Source organism: Aethalodelphis obliquidens, unplaced genomic scaffold, assembly GCF_003676395.1.
Source record: "Aethalodelphis obliquidens isolate GAN/ISIS:26980383/991018 unplaced genomic scaffold, ASM367639v1 scaffold6, whole genome shotgun sequence".
NCBI classification, from domain to species: domain Eukaryota; kingdom Metazoa; phylum Chordata; class Mammalia; order Artiodactyla; family Delphinidae; genus Aethalodelphis; species Aethalodelphis obliquidens.
Genome location: NW_020837950.1, coordinates 31512420 through 31534248, shown reverse-complemented (window position 1 = coordinate 31534248; position 21829 = coordinate 31512420). Strand labels below are relative to the sequence as shown.

General features: G+C 44.7%; 1 protein-coding gene and 1 long non-coding RNA gene across 3 annotated transcripts in view; both read right to left on the bottom strand.

The window, feature by feature from the left end:
* The window catches only part of LOC113618917 (uncharacterized), a 63336-nt gene extending 61064 nt beyond the window's left edge, over nucleotides 1–2272 (bottom strand). The window contains exons 1-2 of one of the 2 annotated variants that reach the window (XR_003432187.1): nucleotides 1306–2272; nucleotides 931–986 (exon numbers count right to left, since the gene is read on the bottom strand). This is a non-coding gene — a long non-coding RNA (uncharacterized LOC113618917). The remainder of the gene's footprint in view (nucleotides 1–930; nucleotides 987–1305) is intronic. The other variant, XR_003432188.1, reaches the window with a different exon arrangement.
* Nucleotides 2273–3029: 757 nt separating this feature from the next.
* Nucleotides 3030–20412, bottom strand: QDPR (quinoid dihydropteridine reductase). Its single transcript, XM_027103284.1, has 7 exons — nucleotides 20143–20412; nucleotides 17809–17901; nucleotides 14000–14096; nucleotides 11669–11809; nucleotides 7303–7411; nucleotides 6197–6280; nucleotides 3030–3712 (listed from the first exon to the last, which is right to left on the bottom strand). The coding sequence occupies exons 1-7, from the start codon at nucleotides 20239–20241 to the stop codon at nucleotides 3607–3609; spliced, it is 729 nt and encodes a 242-aa protein (XP_026959085.1). The 5' UTR covers nucleotides 20242–20412; the 3' UTR covers nucleotides 3030–3606.
* Nucleotides 20413–21829: the final 1417 nt, after the last annotated feature.

The following is a 21829-nucleotide window of genomic DNA, read 5'->3' as shown; positions in this document are numbered from 1 at the left end:
CTACCACCCTAGCCACCATCATTTCTTGCCTGGATCATCACAACAGTCTCAGGATTATCTTCAACATAACAGCTGGAGCAATCTTTTAAAATATATCATGTCACGCCTTTGCTCAAAATCCCCACAACGGCTGCCAAAAGTCAAAGCCAAAGTCCTTAAAATGCACAGCACCTCACATTTTCCATTTTCAAACTGTGCACCAGGCACCCCCGGGAATTCACAGGGTCACCACAGGATAGTTTCCATCTCCTAGGTTAACACAGCGATATCTGTCCCACTGTGACTATTAGATTGTTAGGATCTAACTATTTATAAAGCCACTGTTAGGTATTTCCTTTGATGTAGGGGCACCATGAAAAATTGCTAAGACACTAATGGCACCACGGAGCTAGGAAGTTTGGGAACCTCTGCGCCACACGGTCACGTCTCTGGTCTCATCTACAACGGCTCCTTTACTGACCCTACTCACTCCACTCCAGTCCCCAAGTTCTCCTTAAGCTCCTCAGCCATACCTGGCACACTCATGCGGTGGGGCTTTTGTCTAAAACACTCATACTTCAGATATCCAAGGGGCTAACTTCTGCACCTCCTTTAAGATTTGCTCAAATGTCATCTCTTCAAATGAGATGTCACTGTCTTAGTCAGCTCTGGCTGCCATAACAAAATACCACAGACTGGGCAGCCCAAAGGACTGAACTTAATTTTCTAGAGGTCAGAAGTCCAAGACCAAGGTGCCAGGTGATTTGTTCTTATAAGGACTCTCCTGGCTTGCAGATGGCCACCTTCTCACGTGTATCTTCACGTGGCCTTTCCTTGGTGTGTGCACTGAGACAGACAGAGAGAAAGCACTCTCTGGTGTCTCTTCTTACAAGGACGCTAATTGTATGAGATCTGGGCCCCACCCTTGTCACCTCAATCAACCTTACTTACTTCTTTAGAGGCTCCATCTTCAGCCACATTGGGGCTTAGGGTTTCAACATAGGGATCTGCAGGGGGGGACACAAACATTCAGTCCATAACTCTACACTGTCTGAAATTGCAACCTCACCTCCTCAACATTCCTTAACCCCCTTACCTTGCTCTTCTTTCCTCACAGTTCACACCTTTTTCACCTACTCTAACTTATATTCAGGCTATATTTCATTGTTTATCATGTCTGCCCTCAGTGAAACTCTATTGAGGGCAGACAGAGGGCTTTGCCTACTCCATTCACTAGATGTCATACATTGGCGCCTATTACATAGCTGGCACTCAAAACTTACTTGTTGAATGACAGGCTAAAGCATAAGAGAAAAAACATCCCACCTTCCTCATACCTGATCCCATTGCATTCTCTTGGCATGTCACCAGATTGCAAGGCCTAAGGAAAGGAAAAGAAACACATCTAAATAATCAATGATAAGGTCTGGTTTCTAAATGGAATGAAAACATCTCCTGAAATTACTTGTATCCTCAGCAAGTCACTTAACTTATGGGACTGTTTCTTCATCTGAAAACGGCAACCATCTACCTCAGGTATTTTGGGGAGGATGAGATGGAAGAGTGGGCATGTGAGGTGCTGTGACTTCCAGCTGTACTGCTCTCTGGCTGGAGGTCTTGGGCCACTCGGGATGCTATAACGAAATACCAAAGACTGGATGGCTGATAAAAAAAGAAGTTGATTTCTCACAGTTCTGGAGCCTGTAAGTCTGAGATCAAGGTGCCAGCAGGGTTGGGTGAGAGCCCTCTTCCAGGTCACAGACTTCTTATTTTGTCCTCACTTGGCTATAGGGCTAGGGATCTTGCTGGACCTGCTTTTAAAAGGGCACTAATCCTATACATAAGGGCTCACCTCCCAATGGCCCCACCTCCTAACACCATCACATTGGGCATTAGGATTTCAAGATATGAATGTACAAATTTTGGAGGGGACACAAAACATTCAGACCACAGCATTGGGTGACTTTGAAGAAATGAGTCCTATCAATCAGAGCTCACACCTTCTTTCCTATAAAAGTTGGATAATATCTCCTTGAAATGCAGTGTCAAGAATCAAAAAAGACTCCTCAAATGGTTACACACAGAATTACCAGATGACTGAGCAACCCCACACCTGGGTATATATCCAAAAGAACTGAAAAGAGGTACTCAAATACCTGTACAGGAATATGCATGGCAATACTATTCACGGCAGCCAAAAGGCAGAAACCACCCAAACGTCTATCAACAGATGAATGGATGAATGGAGTGTAGTATATACAAACAATGGAGTATTATTCAGCCACAAAAAGGAATGAAGTACGAATAGCTGCTCCAAAGTAGATGAACCTTGAAAACATGCTAAGTGAAAGAAGCCAGACGCAAAAGGCCAGGGAGTGCATGATAGTATTTACATGAAATATCCAGAACAGGTAAATTCACAGACAGAGAACAGATTGGTGGCTGCCAGGAGCTGGAGACAGGGGGAATGAGGAGTGACTACTTAGTGGGTATGGAGCTGGATTTTGGGGTGATGAACATGTTTACAGAACATTGTGAATAGACTAAACGCCACCAATTTTTTTCATTTTAAAATGGTTAATTTTATGTTATGTGAATTTTACCTCAATAAAAAAAATTTTTTTTTAAGAATTGAAAAAGAAAACACATGGTAAAAGCCTTTATGAATAGCAGCCATCTAGTGACTGGGTTCTGGGCTTAGTTCTGCCACTTACTGGCCATAAGGATGGAAAGTCATTGCTCTGGGTCTCAGTTTCCTCATCTGTAGAATGATGGGGTGCACTAGACCACTAATTCTCAATCAGAACAGCCGGTATCATTCACGTGGGGCACTGCTTCTAAATACACAGGGCCATCCCCCCAGCTTTCAGATTCTGATACGCACAAGAAGGAAATGTGCCTCTGTCACTGTGCTGAGAACACTTACTTCAGGATTTGAACCCACCCCCCTTTTCGGGAACATCAGGCTAAAGACCACTAGCAGCCTATGATTCTAGTACCTTCATCTATGACTGTTTATAAGATGCGTTTTGATTAAAGAAGACAACACAGTAAATGAAGTCCATTTATTAAGAAGATAAACTCCAAACAATCACAAGTAGTTCTCTTGAGTACTTGGCAAATGCACAGGACAAAGGTACCTTAACAGAGAGTCCACGGGATTTTGCTTTCACTACAGAAGGAGTTCTATGGCAGTTTAATTCGAGGCTATAAAAACTACAGCTGTGACATACACGTAACGTTCAAAAATAACTCAGGGTCCAAATGTCCCTGACCCAACAAATCTCTGAACTAGTCAGGTCGACACAGCCACTGGCAGGGACACAGAAACAGAGCCTCAAAATCAATTCAACATGACGCTGAAGCGGAGGGAGCCGTCCTGAGACCTCCTAAATTCCGTGGTTAACACAGACTGACAGTGCTATCGATCTGTGGGCTCCACATGTCTTTATTTCACATAAACCTGTTACCCTGTCCTAGGAGAACAAATGCACATTAGATGAGAGAAAGATAGGACTCACTGTCTCGTACCACGAACAGGATTACAGAAAATGCAAGGCCGGATGTGGCCATGCTAATAGATTAATGACTTTTCTGACAGGCACCTCACAGGCAATGAAACGTAGCTTAAAAATACGCTGGGGTAAGCTCCGTCCTTCCCTTTGTGGTTACCACCTGGATTAGGCTTCCTGAGCTTGGTCGGTTTTTCTCTGTGATCCAGTCATGGAAGGTTCTAGAACAAAGAAGAGAAGCTTTACATTTTAAAAGGAAAAATCTGGACACATGCTTAGAGTCACATTACTGGTTGGGCGGGTAGGGGGTGAGGGCACAGCAGCAGCTGTAAAAACGCCTGTAAGGTCTCATGGACACAAACCCAGGTCCCTGATGATTTCAGAACTTTACTCCTAATTCCTGAGTGGCTAGATTTGGCAAGGTTTTCCTTTTGCTATTTTTCTGCATTGTTGGAATCCTTTATAACATGGTGGTACGATTTCATGTGATTAAAAATAGATTTTAATTAGTTCATTCTAAGAGACAGACATGGGCACAATACTTGACACTTAGCTTATATCACTTCCCAGAATTTAAGAAGAAAGAGAAAAAATTTATTATTTTTTTAACAAAGATTTATGGAGCGCCCACAGCTGTGCCAAGCAATGGGAAAAGATGAAAGAACAGACTATTACAATAAAACGCGTTCGGTGTTGGAATGGGGCATTTAATAACCAACTCTGTGTGGGGAGGGCCAACCAACCGTGCCTGGGGAAGACGGGAGACCTCGTCTAAGAAGAGAGGAATGAAGAAGGGCACAAGGAATTCACAAGGTTTAACAAGTAGCTGATCACTTTTAGAATATTTACTCTCGGTGCTGAGTATACCATCCCCTCCAACAAACCCCAGGTGGGACCTTGGCCCTTCCTTCGCCAGAGAACTCGCAGGAGCTCCCGGGATCTTTAATGCTGATAAGCAACCTGTTGGACCACAGCTGATGTTCAGCTGTCCAGTCATTCGAGCTCCCACTCTGGGGGTTGAACACGTGAAGGCTCAAAATCCCAAGCGCTGCTCCAACTCCCTAAAGTACTGTCATGTGTCCTGAGTCCTCTCTGGGGGCAGGGCTCAGGGGACAGTTCTGAAGGAGACCAGTCACAGCTGGATGTGCAGAGGCGTATGTGTTACTTAGGCAGGTTAATAGATGGTCTTACTTCTCCCTCCTCCTTGTCAGCCGTCTGGAGTGGGTGGGAGAGAACGCCATTCTAACCATGGACAGCCAAGAAGGTAACATGCTCACAGACGTTGCAAAGCCAACTTTATGTCAACTTGTCACGTGAGTTTTCAAATACCACAAATGGGTGAGCATGATTTCTGGGGCAAGGCATGGCTGTCCCAGCCCACCCTCTGTCCGTTGTGGCCCAGCACTGGATTACACACATGGCCCCAGATGTTCCATCCAGGGTCCTGGGTCAATGTCTCTGTCAAGAGACATTGCTGGCAGTAGTGGCCTTTAAAAGGAAACTCAAATGCAAACACCATTCAAGAGTTGTTCCTTCCACAACTTCAAATTGTTTTTTCTTTTGCAGATCCAGCATTAAGCATGATACCCGGTAAAGATAGGAGTAACTGTCGGGACAGTGGTTAAGACCGAGGGCTCCGCAGCCACACTGCCCGGGTCAGATCCTGGCTCTGCTGTGCGACCTTGGGCAAGTTCCTTAGGCCCACACTCCCCATGCCTCCGAGCCCCCAAACCTTAAATAAAAGACGACGGCACCTCCCTCACAGACCTGCTATGAGCATTTAATAAGATCATGGTTATGAAGTGCTTAAACAGTGCCTGGCATGTAAGTGCTATGTAAGTGCTTGTTCCAAACATAGAAGTCCCAAATAGCTCCCAATTCCATCTAAATAAGATGTAACCTCAGGCCAGAAGCAAGCTTCTTCTCAGCCCAAGCTTTAGAAATATCCTGTGCAAATAGCCGTCTCAGACACCGGCTCTACTGGGCGAGTCCGTCCCCACTCCACGAAGGCAGGGCCTGCATCTTATTCCTCATCGTCCCCGGGCCCAGCAGAGTCCCTGGCCCGAATGGGTGCTCAGTGAACACATGCTTAACACCCCCTTAAATAGAGGAGAGCGGGAAACTGAGAGCTAGGCAAACACAAAAGAGCTCACTCTCTCTGTGACCTTGTAGTGCCACCCATACTCACAAAGGGCTGAATATGATTTCGGGGACAAAGGATGCTTCCTGTGGGTTTGTGGCGTGGCACTAATTCAGGCATGTGGGCCCAGATGTTCCATCTAGATCAGCGGCAGATTCCATGCAGCTACTCCTCTTTAACACACAGAACACGGTTTACAGGCTCCGGGCTTACCCAGCCCTGCTACGGGTCACACACAGTGCTGAGACCTTGGCACACACTTCCACGTCTTACCCTCCTAACAATGATCACCGACCCCCATTATATAGACGGAGAAACTGAGGCCTAGAGCAGTTAAACAACATGCTCAGATTGGCCAGCTGGTGGGTAGAGGAGCCAGGATTCAGGTCGGCACCATCAACCCCTCCACCCCGTGATACTGACAATGAGGTGCAAGGTGCCCTCGGAGGTCAGGTCCTCAGGAACCACCCAAGCTGATAAGCCAAGATAACACGGGCCTGTCCTTTCTCCCACAAGAGGCAGAGAATGGAGGCTGCTGAGTCACTGAAATGACTGTGATACTCACTCGACCAGGAATTCCAAAGGTGTCCAGGAGCTGAAGTCGGCCTCAGGCATTGATTTCCTGTTCATCGGTGTGTCCAGGGTAACCCTGCGAGCACAGAGATAAGCGTGTCACATGTGCCTCCCCCTCAGAACAACAGCTGCCCGGCCCTCCTTGGCCGGGAAAGTATGTGGAGAGATCACACGAAGATAATCAGAGAGAGGCCAGGAAGCCGTCCACAGTTACAGAGATCACATCCCAGTCTGACTCAACCAAGCGCTTCAGAACTCACCCTTCAGGCAGACAGGAACAAAATGAAAGGGCCATGTTTTGCCTTTTTTCTAAAACACCGTCTTTACTAAAGTAAACTGTCCTGCTGTTTATGTCTCCATTCACTCCCTAAAATGTGGCAGACTCATTTCTCAGGTTTTTTTTATGTGTAATCATAATATTCCTTTAACTATGGGGAAAAGACAGCCTCATCCTTCATTTTGTGGCTGTTTTCCATGAAATCATCCAATTTTCAGCAAGGGAATACAGAATTCAGATATGTATGACTTTCCCAAGAAACTTCAGGCCTCGGAAATCATTCAAAATAGCCGTGAGACCAAGTCACAGAAGCCCACAAATGAATATGTGGACAGCCCAGTCCCCTAGCAGACAGACATCCTCTTCATAGGAGCACAGCTAAGAGACAAGCCATTTGGTCCTGGAATCCCTCCAGAAACGTCTCCCCGTAGTTTCCCATATTCTTCCCCAGGCTCCCCCTCTCCCATCCCACAAACCTAATACAGTCTCTCTTCTACACCGACCTTATAATGACTTGAAAGACAGAACTACAAATAATAAAATTAAATGTGTAAACTATTTTTTAACAAGGAGGGAGGGAGGGACAGACAGAGGGAAGGAAAAAAAACAAGAAAGAGGCAAGAGAGACCCATCCCATCAGCCAAGGAACCATTCTGGAAAGCCCAGGACAATCCAAAACCTGAACAGGTACCTTCAGGGCCTCTGGTGAATTTCAGAAGCCAAGGTGACGGCACACACGCACCCCCGCTGTAGAGTGACTCTAGGACACATGTGAACTCTCAGCCGTGGGGCAGAGGTGGGGGAGACTCCCCAGCACTTACGGGAGCACGGCGATGGCAGCAGACCCGGACGGCATGCCGCTGTCCTTCCCGGCCAGGCTCTGGCAAAGCTGGTGAACCGCACCCTTGGCCATGCCGTAGCCAATCATCCCTGGGAAATAAGGAGAAAGCATTTCAGTGACCACTGGCCGCCACTGGTATGTCCAAAGAACACCACGCCAGGGTCCAGAAGAGGACGGGAAAAGAGAACCAGGGACGTCCATGGAGAGAAAGTGGAAGGGACATAACCTTCTATTTGCCTGGTACTTAATATTTATCACAGAAGCCATGAGGTTAATCCTATTTTTATTGCTAAGGAAACAGAGGCTCGGACAGGGTGAGTAATATGCCCAGGCTCACACACAGACTCGCACCGAGGCCAATGGAGAGGTTAAAAGCCAAGCAAGAGTTCTGAACCCCTGTATCGACAACTGCTTGTGAGTAGCCTGCACACATCCACCCTGGGTGCCCAATGGGTCAGCAAAACCGAGCAGTCATTTGAAGCGCAGGCTTTAGAGTCAGGCTGAGCAGGTTCAAAGCCCACCTCTTCCACTTACCACTAAAGAAATCCAGGCAGGTTCTCAAAACCTTTCTAATCCTCAGTTATCCCATCTGTAAAATGGGGATAAAGTACTTAATTCTAGGCTCAGGACAGGGCAGGACTTCCATAAGTGTTTCCCATCAGATTAATAGAAGTGCTATGGCCTGGAGTCCAACTCCTTGTTTAAAGTATACCATCTGGGGAAATTCCTTAGTGGTCCAGGGTTAGGACTCCACGCTACCACTGCATGGGGCACAAGTTCGATCCCTGGTCCAGGAACTAAGATCCCACAAGCCACGCAGCACAGCCAAAAAATAAAAGAATAAAGTATACCATTTGAGCAATTGTGACATATGGGCATACAAGCTACCTATTAGCCTTCCTTTCCTCCCATGAGTCAGCAAATGCTTGCTAACAGAAGTAAGGCATGCCTTCTTTTATTGAAGTACAGTTGATTTACAACGTTGTGTTAATTTCTGCTGTGCAGCAAAGTAATTCAGTTATACATCTATATACATTCTTTTTTTAATATTCTCTTCCATTATGGTTTATTACAGGAGGTTGAATATGGTTCTCTGTGCTTCACAGTAGGACCTTGCTGTTTATCCAGTCTATATATTGAATACAATAGCTTATTAGGACAGGTTTCCGTCTGAACCCCCAGACACATGGCAAGCGAGGTCTCTCTCCTCTCCAAAGTTCCCCACAGCACTCAGCTGTAGGTGCACTAAATGCAGTTATCACAGTAACAAAGAATGGTTAATTGCTGTCAACACCCCTCCACCTTCAGAAAACCACTACTTCCAAAGGTCAGCAGTGCCCTTAAAAACCCCAGCAGGCATGCTGTTTAAAGAATAACAACTGAGGAGGCATCAGAGGTCCAGGGGGAGGTGGGGCTCACAGCCCAGCCAAGAAACCAATCACTGAACCGTTTCCACAGTAACCTCAAATTGCAAAAGAGGGTCAAGGTTTCAAAAAGTTATTTAGAAGTACAAGAAGAATATTTCACCAAACCTGGCTTCTCTGTTTAATTAGGGGCAGGAGGCCAACAATGGCAGGAAGATCTAATAGTAATTAAAATAAACCAGTGCATGAATCTCATTCGTTCAGCCCCTGTCCCCAGCAAACTCCTAGGACTCTCTCTTCATTCCACTCAAACAGCATGAAAGCAGGGAATCGGATGAAGAAAGAAACAAGCAGCCAGCAGCCAGCAGCCCTAATGGTTTAATTCCACAGAATTCTACACAATGCGGGTAAGGGCATCATTGGCAAGATATGGAAAAAAATGCATATCATTAAGAAGATAAAAACTGTCTTTCCAATTACAAAATGATCAGTGTAGTCCCTGAGGACTGATTTCCAAACATAAAACACATCCTTAAATGGTAAACAAAAGTGATCACCATCACTTCCATACAGTTTATGCTCCAGTGGACAGTCTACAAATACAACCTTTGACATAGGAGGGTGAGGGTTTTCTCAGTATCTTTCCAAGTGAAAAACTTTCTTTTTTTTTTTTTTTTTTTTTTTTTTTTGCGGTGTGCGGGCCTCTCACTGTTGTGGCCTTTCCCGTTGCAGAGCACAGGCTCCAGACACGCAGGCTCAGCGGCCATGGCTCACAGGCCCAGCCGCTCTGCGGCATGTGGGATCTTCCTGGACCGGGGCACAAACCCGTGTCCCCTGCATCGGCAGGCGGACTCTCAACCACTGCGCCACCAGGGAAGCCCCAAAACTTTCTATTTTTGAACAACTCTTCTTGGGTTTGAAGGACTCTTAAGCCTGCTCATCACCTGCTTTCACAGATTTCCCCCATATTTTTCTGGGGTCCGAATCAGTTAAAAGATTTCATGACTCAAATAAGTTTAACAACATCTAACTAACGAGCTGAAAGATGAACAAATTTATTAACATCTGAAGCAAGAGTAACTGAGCAAAAGTAAGTCTGGAGTAAATAATAATAATAGTTCACATTTACTACTGACCTAATACCTTTTCTAAACCATTTACATCCATTAAGATGTTTACAAGTCACAACTAAAGGAGGTATTACTATTTACCTTCACTTTACAGATGACAAAACTGAGGTTCAGAGAGGTTAAGTAACTTGCCAAATATCGCACAGCAACTAACTGGCAAAACCACAATACAAAACCAACCCATGTAGTTCCAGATCCCATAGTCTTAATCAGTATCTGAAACTATAAGCCAAGAATGATATTTACAAACCAAAGGCAAGTAGAAGACTCTTTTGTCCTTCAGAAAAATTAGTCTTTCAGTCCTAGGGTTTTTTTTCAATGTCAAGCTATTACTCATTTCTCTATTTACTTTCTAGTACCTCTGCTCTATGTCACCTCTAATAAAAATCAGATCTTAACCCAACTAGCATCTAGCATATGCACAGCTTTAATCATTGCAATAGCCACGGACTTGTAAGATCACATGCTCTGAGAAACATGGTAAGAAAATGAGTGGCAAGAAATTATTAATTTGTAACAGGCTCACAGTTAAGTTAGTTACATTAAAATCGAAAAAGGTGCTCAAGGTTTCCACCACTTACTAAAGAGATCCCAAAAAAGCTCCCCCCCGCTTTTTTTAAGAAGAGTTCAATGTAGGTAGTCGAGATAAGACAGTTAGTTTCTGCCTCCCTGTGCTAACTCCCTGACCCCCTGCTTAAATTCTCTTAGCCCGATCTCAAAGGGAGAGTGACGGGTTGAACTGTGCCCCCCAGCCAAACTCAGATATTGAAGTCCTAACCCCATACCTCAGAATGTGACTGTATTTGGAGATGGGAGGTAATTAAGTTAAAATGAGGTCATTAGGGTGGGTCCTAATCCAATATGACTGGTATACTTCTAAGAAGAGGCAATTTGGACACAGACAGACACAGAGGGAGGACAATGCAAAGACACAGGGAGAAGACAGCCATCCACAAGCCAAGGAGAGAGGCCTCAGAAGAAAGCAACCCTGCTGACACCTTGATCTTGAACTTCTAGCCTCCAGAACTGTGAGAAAATACTTATGCCACCCAGTCTGTGGTACTTTGTTATGGCAACCCTAGCAAGCTAACACAGGGAGTACAAAATGCAAAGGGAACTTGGATCTGCGTGATGTAATGAAAAAGCACAGAATTTAAAAATGATCAGGGTTTCAATTCAATGTACGTTTGCAACTTATTTTTTGCATAACCCAGACAAATTACTTACCCTCTCTAAGTTTTAGTTTCCTTATCTGTAAAACGAAAAAGATAATAATGACCTCTACCCCAGGATTAAATGACTATATATAATAAGACTTACCATGTGCCGGGCACTTTGTACATATTAATACCTCTAACACCCTATAACTACCTTCAAAGTAGATATTACTGTCACTACATTACAATTAAGGGAACTACAGCAGAAATATCGTCAAAGAGAACAAATGATTGTTCTAGGCCACACAGCTAGGGTGAAGAATCTACCTCAGCGTCTCTCCCTCTACAGCTCACACTATCCTTGGGACACGTGAACACAATGTGACTATTACCTAGCTGATAGCTACTGCAACACCATTCATCCCCTGGGTGCATCACACATAAATAAACAAGATGAGGGGCTGCCAGATTACAGCGGTCCTTCACCACCGCGAACATGAGGACAATGCAAATGAAAAGATCAGGAGTTTTTCCCCTAAAAAAATTTGGGCCTAAAAGGAAGCAAAATCTATCAAACTGTAAAGCACCTGAGAGGGTAAAGGGCTTTAATTGTCCTCATCTCACGGAAGTGTCCAGCAACCCCAGCAAGCAAGTATTAGCATCCCCATTTCACAGACAGGGAAATGGAGGCTCACCTGGAGTCCCATCCAGGGCGGCCTTGGCCCCTGCCAAGGTAAGGAGGCCTCCTTCTTTGAGGTGCTTGGTGGCCAGGTGGCTGGAGATGGTCGACGTCCAAATGCTCTGCTTCCACATCAGGTCACAGTTTTTAAAGAGAGCTGAGCAAAGAAACACACGAGGTGAGCGTTCACAGGGAAGAAAATGACAGGTGAGCTCGGCTCATGGCGCCCGACACTCCAGGAAGCCCTCACAGCCACTCTGTGTCTACAAGGAGATCTAATACAAACAGCCCAGGGCTTGCGGTCAGAGACACGGGTTCGAATCCAGGCCACGTGATCACCTGGGTCTCAACTTCCTCACCTGTAAACTGGTAAACATCAGCCGATAAATGAGGACTGTTGACAAAATATGCAGGACTGGCTTTAATTCAAACATTGTCCTACTTCATAAAGGGCATTAGATCTATAATTAGAACCTATATATCTAAGTCAGGTTTTATCTGTGATGAAAATCTCAGGGACTATTACCATCTGGACATAAAGAGGGCTTTTAGGGAGCTACATTTTTTTATGGCTGAAAGTTTAATGTCAGCTTTAAAGACGCTTTCAAAGAAAGCTGAAATAACAACCATTTTGCAGTTGTTTTAACCCTCTGGCCTTCCAGAGACGTGAGGAGGAATAAGTGGTAAGGAGTGTCACATCACCAGCTGAACAGTTGTCCCCTTCCTCCCTCACAGGACACACAGAACCCAGTGAAGCTGCGCCCATGACCCAGAAAGAGAGACCTCCTGATACAGGAGGAGGGGTCTTCAGTAGGTGACAACCAAGGTACTGCATTTCCCTGCTAAAAAGAACTACAAAAAAAAGAAAAAAAAGGATGGACCCACATGTATCACTTCTTGTTACCAAAATACACAAAAGGCCATCAGGGTGTTTTGCCAACCTGATCACCACACAAAATACCAATTTCACATTTAAGTGTGGTTCACAGAAAATCAATTCCTTTTTAAATGGCTTTGGCTGATAAATGTAGAAGGAATGATAGAATTAGAAAACTACCATTTTCCAATCCCCAATGGGATGACTGACTCAGGTAGAGATTACCAATGGATGCTTATAACCATTAGGTTTTGGGAATCTGGGGTTCTCAAGGTGTTTGGGAACAGGATATTCATACACGATGCCCAAGTACTATCCCATAGGTCACTTATAATTGCAAACAGAAAAATGAACCTTTATGATGGAAATCTATCAGCTTGCCACCTTAACCAAGCATGAAATTTGGCATCCCTCTGGATGGAGAAGGCCATATGACATGGTAAGCTCTCTATGTGATGCAGTGTGAAGTCCACATCACTCAGGAAGCATTCTCACCTCAAAATATTTAACCTGAATCTAAGCAAGCCTCTAGACCTACCTTCCAGTTCACAGGAAATACCAGGGACAGAGGAACAAGGTAAATGATACCTTAAAGAAACAGTTTGACAAATTCAGTGTGGGTGACAGTCTATATGAAAACTGCCCTGGACCTGCCAAGTCTGTCACAGGAAAAAAAAACCATTCTAGATTAAGAGACTAAAAACAACAATAAAATGCAGTACATAAACACTGACTGGAACAAATTTAGAGAAAACAACTATGAAAGATATGGAATAAACGGAGGTAATCAGAACATGAGCTGATACTATTAATCTTATAGAATCACTGTTAATTTTCTTAGGTATGAGAATGGTATTACGATAATGTGGGAGAACAGCTTCATCTTTGGAGGCGCATGTTGAAATATAGTGAAGTGTCAAATTACTCTCAAATGATCAACAACAACAACAAAATACACACACAAAGGACACACATGTAAGAAAGCAAGAGAATGCAAGTATAGCAAATGTTAACAAGGATTGAATCTAGACAGAGGACATCAGGGTGTGCGTTGAACTGTTCTTTCAACTTTTCTGTATATCTGAAAATGTTCATAATAAAAAATGGAAAATATACTCAGCTTTAACAAAAGCTCAGTTTTGAGTCCTTTTGACCTTCAGAATGATCTCTCCATTCCATTCACATCCCCCAACTCCCAGTAATAAGCCCTGAAAGATTGGGGTAGAAACAATGCTGATTTCATTTTGTCTCCTTTTTAAATGTCAATCTCAAGGTCCCTCTGCCCTAACCCCCTTCTATGGGAAGTTTTTTCTTTATCTGTAAAACAGGGTGTTGATCCCTACCTCACAGCTACAGTAAAGCTTCTGGGAGACATACAGGAAAACATCTGACCTGACACGTAGTATAGACCCAACCCCACGCACCTGGACAAAGAGAAGAGCAAAATGACTAACTCAGAAAAGGACTCACACTTGGACTTGGCATTGCCCCCAGCCCATCCTCCAGCCACACAAAGGATCGCGTCCACCTTCTCTGCACCCAAGAGCTTCCCAACCTCAGCCGTCACCTGAAATAAAAGGGTTGGGAAGATGCACAAACAGGTAAACCGCAGCAGGCTGACATCTTTACAGTCACCTCTATTTATTTTTCACTTCTTTTTAAGTCAGTTCACAGTACCTGGTAATTAATACTTTGAAAATAAGATGCAGGACCAATTTATAATGGACATTTGGATAGTGAAGCTCGACTACATTTCAGTGTGAGCTTTATAAAGCAACCCAGTCTTCTTCTGAACATCTAAAGGGTGGAGACATATGCATCCCTGGAATAAAACAATAAATAAAGTAGGAAAAGTTTTTAAAAAAAATCACCTAGGGCTTCACTGCCTACAGCTAGCCGCTAGCCTTCTGGTATACTTCTTTGCCGACTTTCTTTGCAAATCACAGAATCATAATCTGAAATAATCAATTCCACTCTCCTTGGAATACAAGTATCCCATTAACTGCAACTCCAAGAAAAAAAAAAGCCGAAGAGAAATTATTTTTTTTTAAAAAGCAATAAAAAATAGTCAACAGCAAAATGTTGGTAAATAATGAGTACATGGGGGTTCATTTTAATTCTCTATTTCTGTCTGATTAAAATGTTTAAAGTGTTGAAAACATATACATGTCCTTTTATTACAATTTATTAAAACAAAAGTCTGACAAGACAGACAATCCTGGTCATTACCCATGACCCTTTTCCATGTTTTTCTGGAAGGCATCTATGCTCACCACTATACCATATTTTTTCTGGAATGGCTGAAAGGACCACAGCCTCTCAATAGCTTTGTTAAGATCAATCTTCTTAAGACTTAACACAATGGTGTTAAGTGTAAATGGTGTAATTCTCCCAGCAGTAACATTTCAGTCTCTGACTGCTTTCCCTAACTATTTCCGAGCCTTAAATTACTTTTTCAAGGGACTTCCCTGGCGGTCCAGTGGTTAGGACTCCGCACTTTCACTACGCAGGGCACAGGTTCAATCCCTGGAACTAAGATCCTGCAAACCATGAGGCCCAGCCAAAAACAAAAATTACTCTTCCAAAGAGACTGCATTAGCAACGGAAATCAATCTTTCCTCTCCATACATTCTATACCTAAAGCTTTCATTTTAAGAAGATTTCTGAATATCCCTTGGCAAGTATCTCACCTAATCCTGATTTAGCTTTTGTTGACCTTCTGCCTGTTACCCTGGTTCCCCGGCTGCCCCTCCCTTGATTTCTAAGCCCCACCCTGCTGCCAAGAGCCCAGCTGCAGGAAATTGGATCATTTCCCCTGACCTCTGTACAGGCACACAACCTGTGCTCTCTACTTTTTAGGGAAGCATGGAGCCCGTACCAACAGTGCACCTGCTTGATTTGTTTTTTTTACAACCTCTGTCTTTTATTTTTATAATAAAATTAAAACGAGGCATTTTAAAACTCCTTCCCCTTAAATTCTGCTTTCTGCCCAATAGTCTTCTAAAGATTTAGTACTTCTCTCACTTCTTCATCTTATCACTGTCATCGTGAATTTCCAATCCAGGGGGCCAATTTTACGTGTATTAGGATTGAACTTCCTCTTCTGGAGCTTTAGAAACAAAAACTGGATGTCATGTTTTTGTCCAGAAATTCTTAATTGAGTGACTGGGGGATGAGAGAGTATCCTACAGGAATGGTTAAAGATTTTAAAAGCTAAGCTTATAATAATGAAGGCATTTCCCAATCTTCATCGTAAAGATGCACTGTATGGTCAAGACTCAGATGCGGACAACTTCACATTCAAAAAGGGATACAGACATCAGAAACCTGCAATTAAAGGAGCAGGAGAGACGCTGATTACAGAGAACCACGTCTGGAGGAGCTGCTGCTATCCAAGCCCAGATGCCTTCCTAGCATTTGGTTTTAGTGTTCATTACTTTATTCACATGAAGCTATTTTGCTGAGAATCAACTTAAGGTACAGTTAAGAGCACAGACATCAAACCCCCACTGCCCAGGTTCAAATCCTAGCTCTGCCACCTACTAGCTTTGACCTTGAGCAAACACCAGGGACTTCTATGCCTCAGACTCCTCATTTCTAAAAGGAAGATAAAATGAGAAACTGTTTTACAGAGATTGAGTTAATGCAAATGCAAATACGGCACTTAGTATGGTATCTAACACACAACGAAGCCACGTCAAGTTTTACTATTAGGTCCATTAAAGACAATAATATTAAATATAGGAAACATTGAGAGCATATTATAAAAAGTAAGGACAACAAAAATCTACATTTTGGAATAAGTCAGCTGGGTTCCTATATTCTAAACTATGTCAAACTGATGCTTTAGGAAGAGCAAATGAGCAGTTACAGTATAGTCATAATTTATTTGGGATTTTTTGGGAGGGGTTGCCACACTGTACAGCATACAGGATCTTAGTTCCCCAACCAGGGATCGAACCCAGGCCCCCTGCAGTGGAAGCGCAGAGTCTTAACCACTGGACTGCCAGGGAAGTCCCAGGGTTTTTAAAACATTTTTAGATTTATACATGTATATGTTTGGAGAAATGGACTGTCAGAAAATATAACAAAATATTAACTGCATCGTGAGAACAGAAATGATTTCCTTCTCCTTTTTGCTTTACTGTATTTTCTATATCATACATGCACTACTTTTAAAATTTTTTAAATTTGTTTTAAGAAATAGCTGAGGGTTGGCATGAGAACCATATAAAGCACATCCTCATGCAGCTGGTGGGAACAGCTCTTTCAGAAAGGCAGAACCGCTTAAGAGCATCTCAGATATTTATACCAAGATATCCATCAAATTGTTAACAGTGCTTCCTTCTGGGCAGGGAGAGGTGACACTATCACAGAGAGAAAGAGGGGTATTTCACAATTTACCTATATATTTGTATAGTTTTGTTTAACTTCTTATTTTACAGTAAGCCTATAATTTTATTTTATTTATTTATTTTTTTTGTGTGGTACGCGGGCCTCTCACTGCCGTGGCCTCTCCCATTGCGGAGCACAGTCTCCAGACGCGCAGGCCCAGCGGCCATGGATCACGGGCCCAGCCGCTCCGCGGCATGTGGGATCCTCCCGGTCCGGGGCACGAACCCGAGTCCCCTGCATCGGCAGGCGGACTCCCAACCACTGCGCCACCAGGGAAGCCCAAAAGCCTATGATTTTATAATTAGAAACAACCTGCTTTGTTAGTATTCTTGCTTTGAACGGGGGGAGCCCACTTTTTAGAATGTATGCTAAATAAGTAATCAGAGATAGAGACGAAGAAGTTCACCACAGTATTCTTGATAATGGTAAAAAAAAAATTTGCAAAAAACTTAAATGTATAATTAAGTGCAAACTAAACAAACTGTGGCCAATCCACACAAAGAAAAATTACATGTCAACAGGTTTTATTAAGTGATCTGAATAAGTATCTAAGTTAAAGGTTAAGTTTTTAAAAAAAAGCTGACCATGACATACAAAATACGAATTTATTTCAATTTGTAAAACTAGTAACATATAGTACGCATAGTTTGTAAGACAAGAAAATGGGCCAAAATGTGAACTAACTAGTGAGCTAACTAGACATGAATTATGGGCTATTTATCTTTGTGGTTTTTTTCATTTTTTCCAAATTTCCCTCCATGAGCACAAATGGCTTTCATGATTAGAGAAATAATACCTGAAAAAAAGGAAGAGCACACAGCCGGTGGAACCCTATCCCCAGCGTTCCCCTACCACATGCGCGGTAGGGCCTTCCCTAGACTTACCTGGTCAGCCTGCTCCGTAAACGAGTCTGTCATTTTAACCAGGACGCTGGCACTGGCCTCTTCATTCTCCACGACGTCGATGCTGGCGACCCACTGGATCAAGGAGAAAACAAGCTTCGGTCAAGAGACAGTCAGTTGTTAAAGATCCATGCCCAGGAACTCGGGGAGTGGAGGCACATAAGAGGCTTTACATGAAAACCCCCTAGAGAAAGGATCTAGCAACCGACCTCTTGCACGCTTTGCAGGGCATCTGGCTTCAGCCAGTGTACCCCTTACTGAGCCCCAGGCTAGCCCATTCTCCCCCCAAACACCTCTTCCTCCTCCACTCTCACCTCTGAAAGCCAAACCCTGATTGTGCAGAGACCCCCTAGACCAGGGGTCTGCAAACCTTTTCTGTAAAGAGCCAGAGAGTAAATATTTTAGGCTTTGCTGGCCATACAACCTCTGTTGCAACTACTCAACTCTGCTATTATAGCTGGAGGGCAGCCACAGACAACAGTAAATGAATCAATGAATGAGCATGGCTTCTGTGCCAATTAAACTTCAGACACTGAATTATGAATTTCATATAATGTTCACATGTCACAAAATATTACTCTTCTTTTGATTTCTTTTCAACCATTTAAAAATGGGGAACTATTTCTAGCTCTTGGGCTCTATGAAAAAAGGTATCAGGCAGGATTCAACCCACGGAGAACTGGAGTTTTCTGACCACTGTCCCAGAGCATAAAGGGATGACTGTGGGTTCAGAAATTAGATCAGGCTTTGAATCCTGGTTCTGCCCTATAGCGGCTTTCTCGTTCACCCACTCTGCAGAGGTTCCTCACCTGTAAAATGGGGGGTTGTCAACAATGAACGGTGTTAGTGTGAGAGGTAAATGAAATGTAAGATTCTACAGCTGCTGGCACAGGTGACACATGGTTCTTACTCAGAAAGCTCCAAGGTCCGGGAGTCTGAAGGTCCCAGAGATAAGCATCTCCACCACAAGCTTTGAAGAACACAGCATCCTTTCAAAACACTCACTACTTCTGTGTCACAGCCATGGGGGATACTGAGACAAAGAAAAGGTTCTATCCCCGCCCTCCCGGAGCCCCCAGGAAGAAAGGCAGAGAAAGACAGGAGAGTCACAGGTAAATCAGCTCCGCAGATTCACCAAGTCAAAGGGCCAAAGTGCCCGCACCGGGAGGAAGCACAGCCCTTGTATCTATAATGTAGGTGGATACAGGAGCCCTGTATTAAAGTTACAGGAAAGGAAACTAAGAGTATGTAGGAGCACAGTGCTTGGCCTTTGGCTGGCAGTCCTTAAGTGTTCCCATTGTCACCACCATCCACGGCTGCAGACCTGGGAAGATACCCTAAGACAGGTAAGTGGTGGGAAGGTGATGTATTTAGAATCCTTCAAAGCATATTCCTATACCAGACTGTGAGTAAGAAGAAAACCCTGGCACCCTTTCTCTCTGGTCCCAGCGCACCCTTGCTCAGGCTGCTGCTAAGTAAACACCCACGAAAGCTCCCCAGAGTGGGGTCCCTGAGTAAGAAACAGCTGCAGCAAGAAGAAACTGTGGGCTTGCGCGCGGAGCCCTGTGGCTGCTGGGGTCAAGGTCCCTGACCCGGCCACAAGCTCAGTCGTCTCTTCCTTGCTGCTTTCTGGGGAATGCCTACTGATTATGCAAAGTAGTAGAAGTAATCTTTGCAAAACAAAAGGCATTTGCAGGGCTTCAAAGTATCACATATAACGGAAGCAAATGGAACAGAGGTATATATCAATAATATATATGTATGTATATCAATAATAGCTAACATTTAAATAGCTTTTACCACGAGTCAAGCAATTTACAATTTATGCACAACGACGCCATTCATCTCATTTAATCTTCGTAACTCCCCTAAGGGATAAATACTATTATTATCCCCATTTTACGGATGGGGAAACTCAAGTTCGCTGACGTTAATCAATCCGTTCATGGTCATAGGGCTAGTAACCCCAGGCAAGCAGTGTGATTCCAGATCCTTCCCTCTCATTACCTCTTCCTCCGTCTCTGTTCTCTCGAGTCATGCCAGACTTTCCGGGCCTGGAAGAGGCCGACGGAGCAGCCGCCGCATGCCCCCGAACCCTTCTCCTTGGAGAGCAAAGGCCCTGCACCTCGGGCCCCGGGGTACGCACGCACTCGGAGACAGAACAGACGTGTGGACGTGTGCATACATGTGCAATCACCCATGTCTGGGGGTGCTTGGGGGCCCCCAGCTTCCTTCCAGACCGCGCTCCGGCGCTGCACCGGCACGCCCCTCTGGGCCCCAGTCACCACGGTGCCCGCCCGCAGCCCGCCGAATTACCCAGTTGCGGGCGCGGAACGCCTGCACGCATCGGGAGCCCAGCGCGCCCCGGCCGCCGTACACCAGCACCCGGCGCGTCTCCCCTGCTACCGCCGCCATCCCGCTCCTCCGGCTCGGCTTCCGCTGCTCTGAAAGGCCCTGAGCACGAACGTGGCGCTCCGCCCCGGCCACCTACCCCGCCAAGAGGGACCGCGCGTCTGCCGCGCCCGCAGCCGAGCCCGCTGCCGCCGCCTAGCGCGCAGCCACACTCGGCGAGCAGGGCCGCGCCCCCTCATCCCCCGCCCGCTGCCCCGCCCCAGCCCCAAATAAACACCCACGCACGGCGAGAAGTGATCTCGAAGTGCCGTTTCATTTTAGTGTGCACAACAAGCCTATGACAAGTTAGGAAACTGAAACAGGAGAGTCTCAGCCGCTTGCCCAGAAGAGTAGGAATTCGAACCCAAGTCTTTAACAGGGTTCTGCCTAACCACACCTCCATTCAGCCTGGAGGAGCATGGGCTTGTTGAAGATCCGTCGATTCCCCCAGAATTTTTCGAAAGATAACTGCTTAACCCCTAAAACACCAAAAATTGACATAGGTCCATCATTTGGGGCAGAGATAGGATGCAAAGGTATTACACATGGCCTGCCTTCTCAAAGCGTGCTTCATGTTACAATAAGGATAACGAATGTTATTGGTCACTTACTAATGTGCCAAGCACTCTCGCAAGCCTTTTATAAGTATTTTGTTGTTCATTACTAGAAAAACATTTGTAATGTCAAGGTTATTGTGATGAAGACAGCTGTTGCATTTCAAAGACCTGATCTCCAGCCCCAACCCTGACATCCAGTTTTCTCAGGAGAGAAATGTCTGGAATAGCACATCCCCTGCCTACCACAAAGGGTTGCCGCACCATCAGGGGTGAGCAAGCATACGGTAAGAGCCTTTGTACACCGCACAAGCTGTGGAGACACTCTTTATTTTCATTGCGGAGAGACCACAGAAGTGAACCCCCATTAGAGGGAAGAAAACTATTTCCATCACCATGTCTCTCTGCCCCTCTGTGCTCTCCAAGTGAGATTCCCAGAAGTCCTGTTGGTTAACAGGGCAACCTCCTGAACTCCCTCCAGAGCTCTGTGACCAAATAAGGAATTTCACTGCCACTTCTGCCCCACTTTGCCCCCAAAGCTACTGACAATGACTGTTACCAGTCTCACATGATGTGAAGTTGACATTCAGCAATAGACTAAAAGTTAAATTTTTAAAGCCACAGTATAAGATAGAAATCGTGGAATATTTCATTCCTTGTGCCAGTAAATCAAAAGAAAAGGACAGATCTTCACTCTTAGGAGAGACAAAGACCCCAGCAGGGTGATGGGAGATTATTATTTGCTAACACATTAGAAAAACACTTTCCTTTCCCGTTTCAGGTGACACAACAGGTGGGGGCAGGGGGGAAGGGTGGAGATAAAGGGGGGCTGTACGTGTTGGGGTCCAGGTTTCCCCAACAGTCACAAATTAACTCTGACTCAGGCTGCAATTTTACCCGCAGCAGATTCACCCAGTGATAAATTTAAGAATCATAAAGCCTTGTTTACACATTTCAATTAAAAGGCTTGAGAACAGAGGTCATTTTGTGGTATTAATAACACTTCTAGGGATTCTGACAGCAGTGACATTTTAGAGAAAGAAATGCCAGGGCATGCA

Bases quoted from the DNA above. Each gene is read 5' to 3' on its own strand.
- QDPR (XM_027103284.1), bottom strand. From the start codon at position 20,241: ATGGCGGCGGTAGCAGGGGAGACGCGCCGGGTGCTGGTGTACGGCGGC. The intron at 11,810-13,999 runs GTGAGTCCTTTT...TTCTTTGCTCAG, and splicing joins GGGCAATGCCAAGTCCAAGT to CTCTCTTTAAAAACTGTGAC. The intron at 3,713-6,196 runs GTGAGTATCACA...TCTTTGTTCTAG, and splicing joins CCTTTGGAATTCCTGGTCGA to AACCTTCCATGACTGGATCA.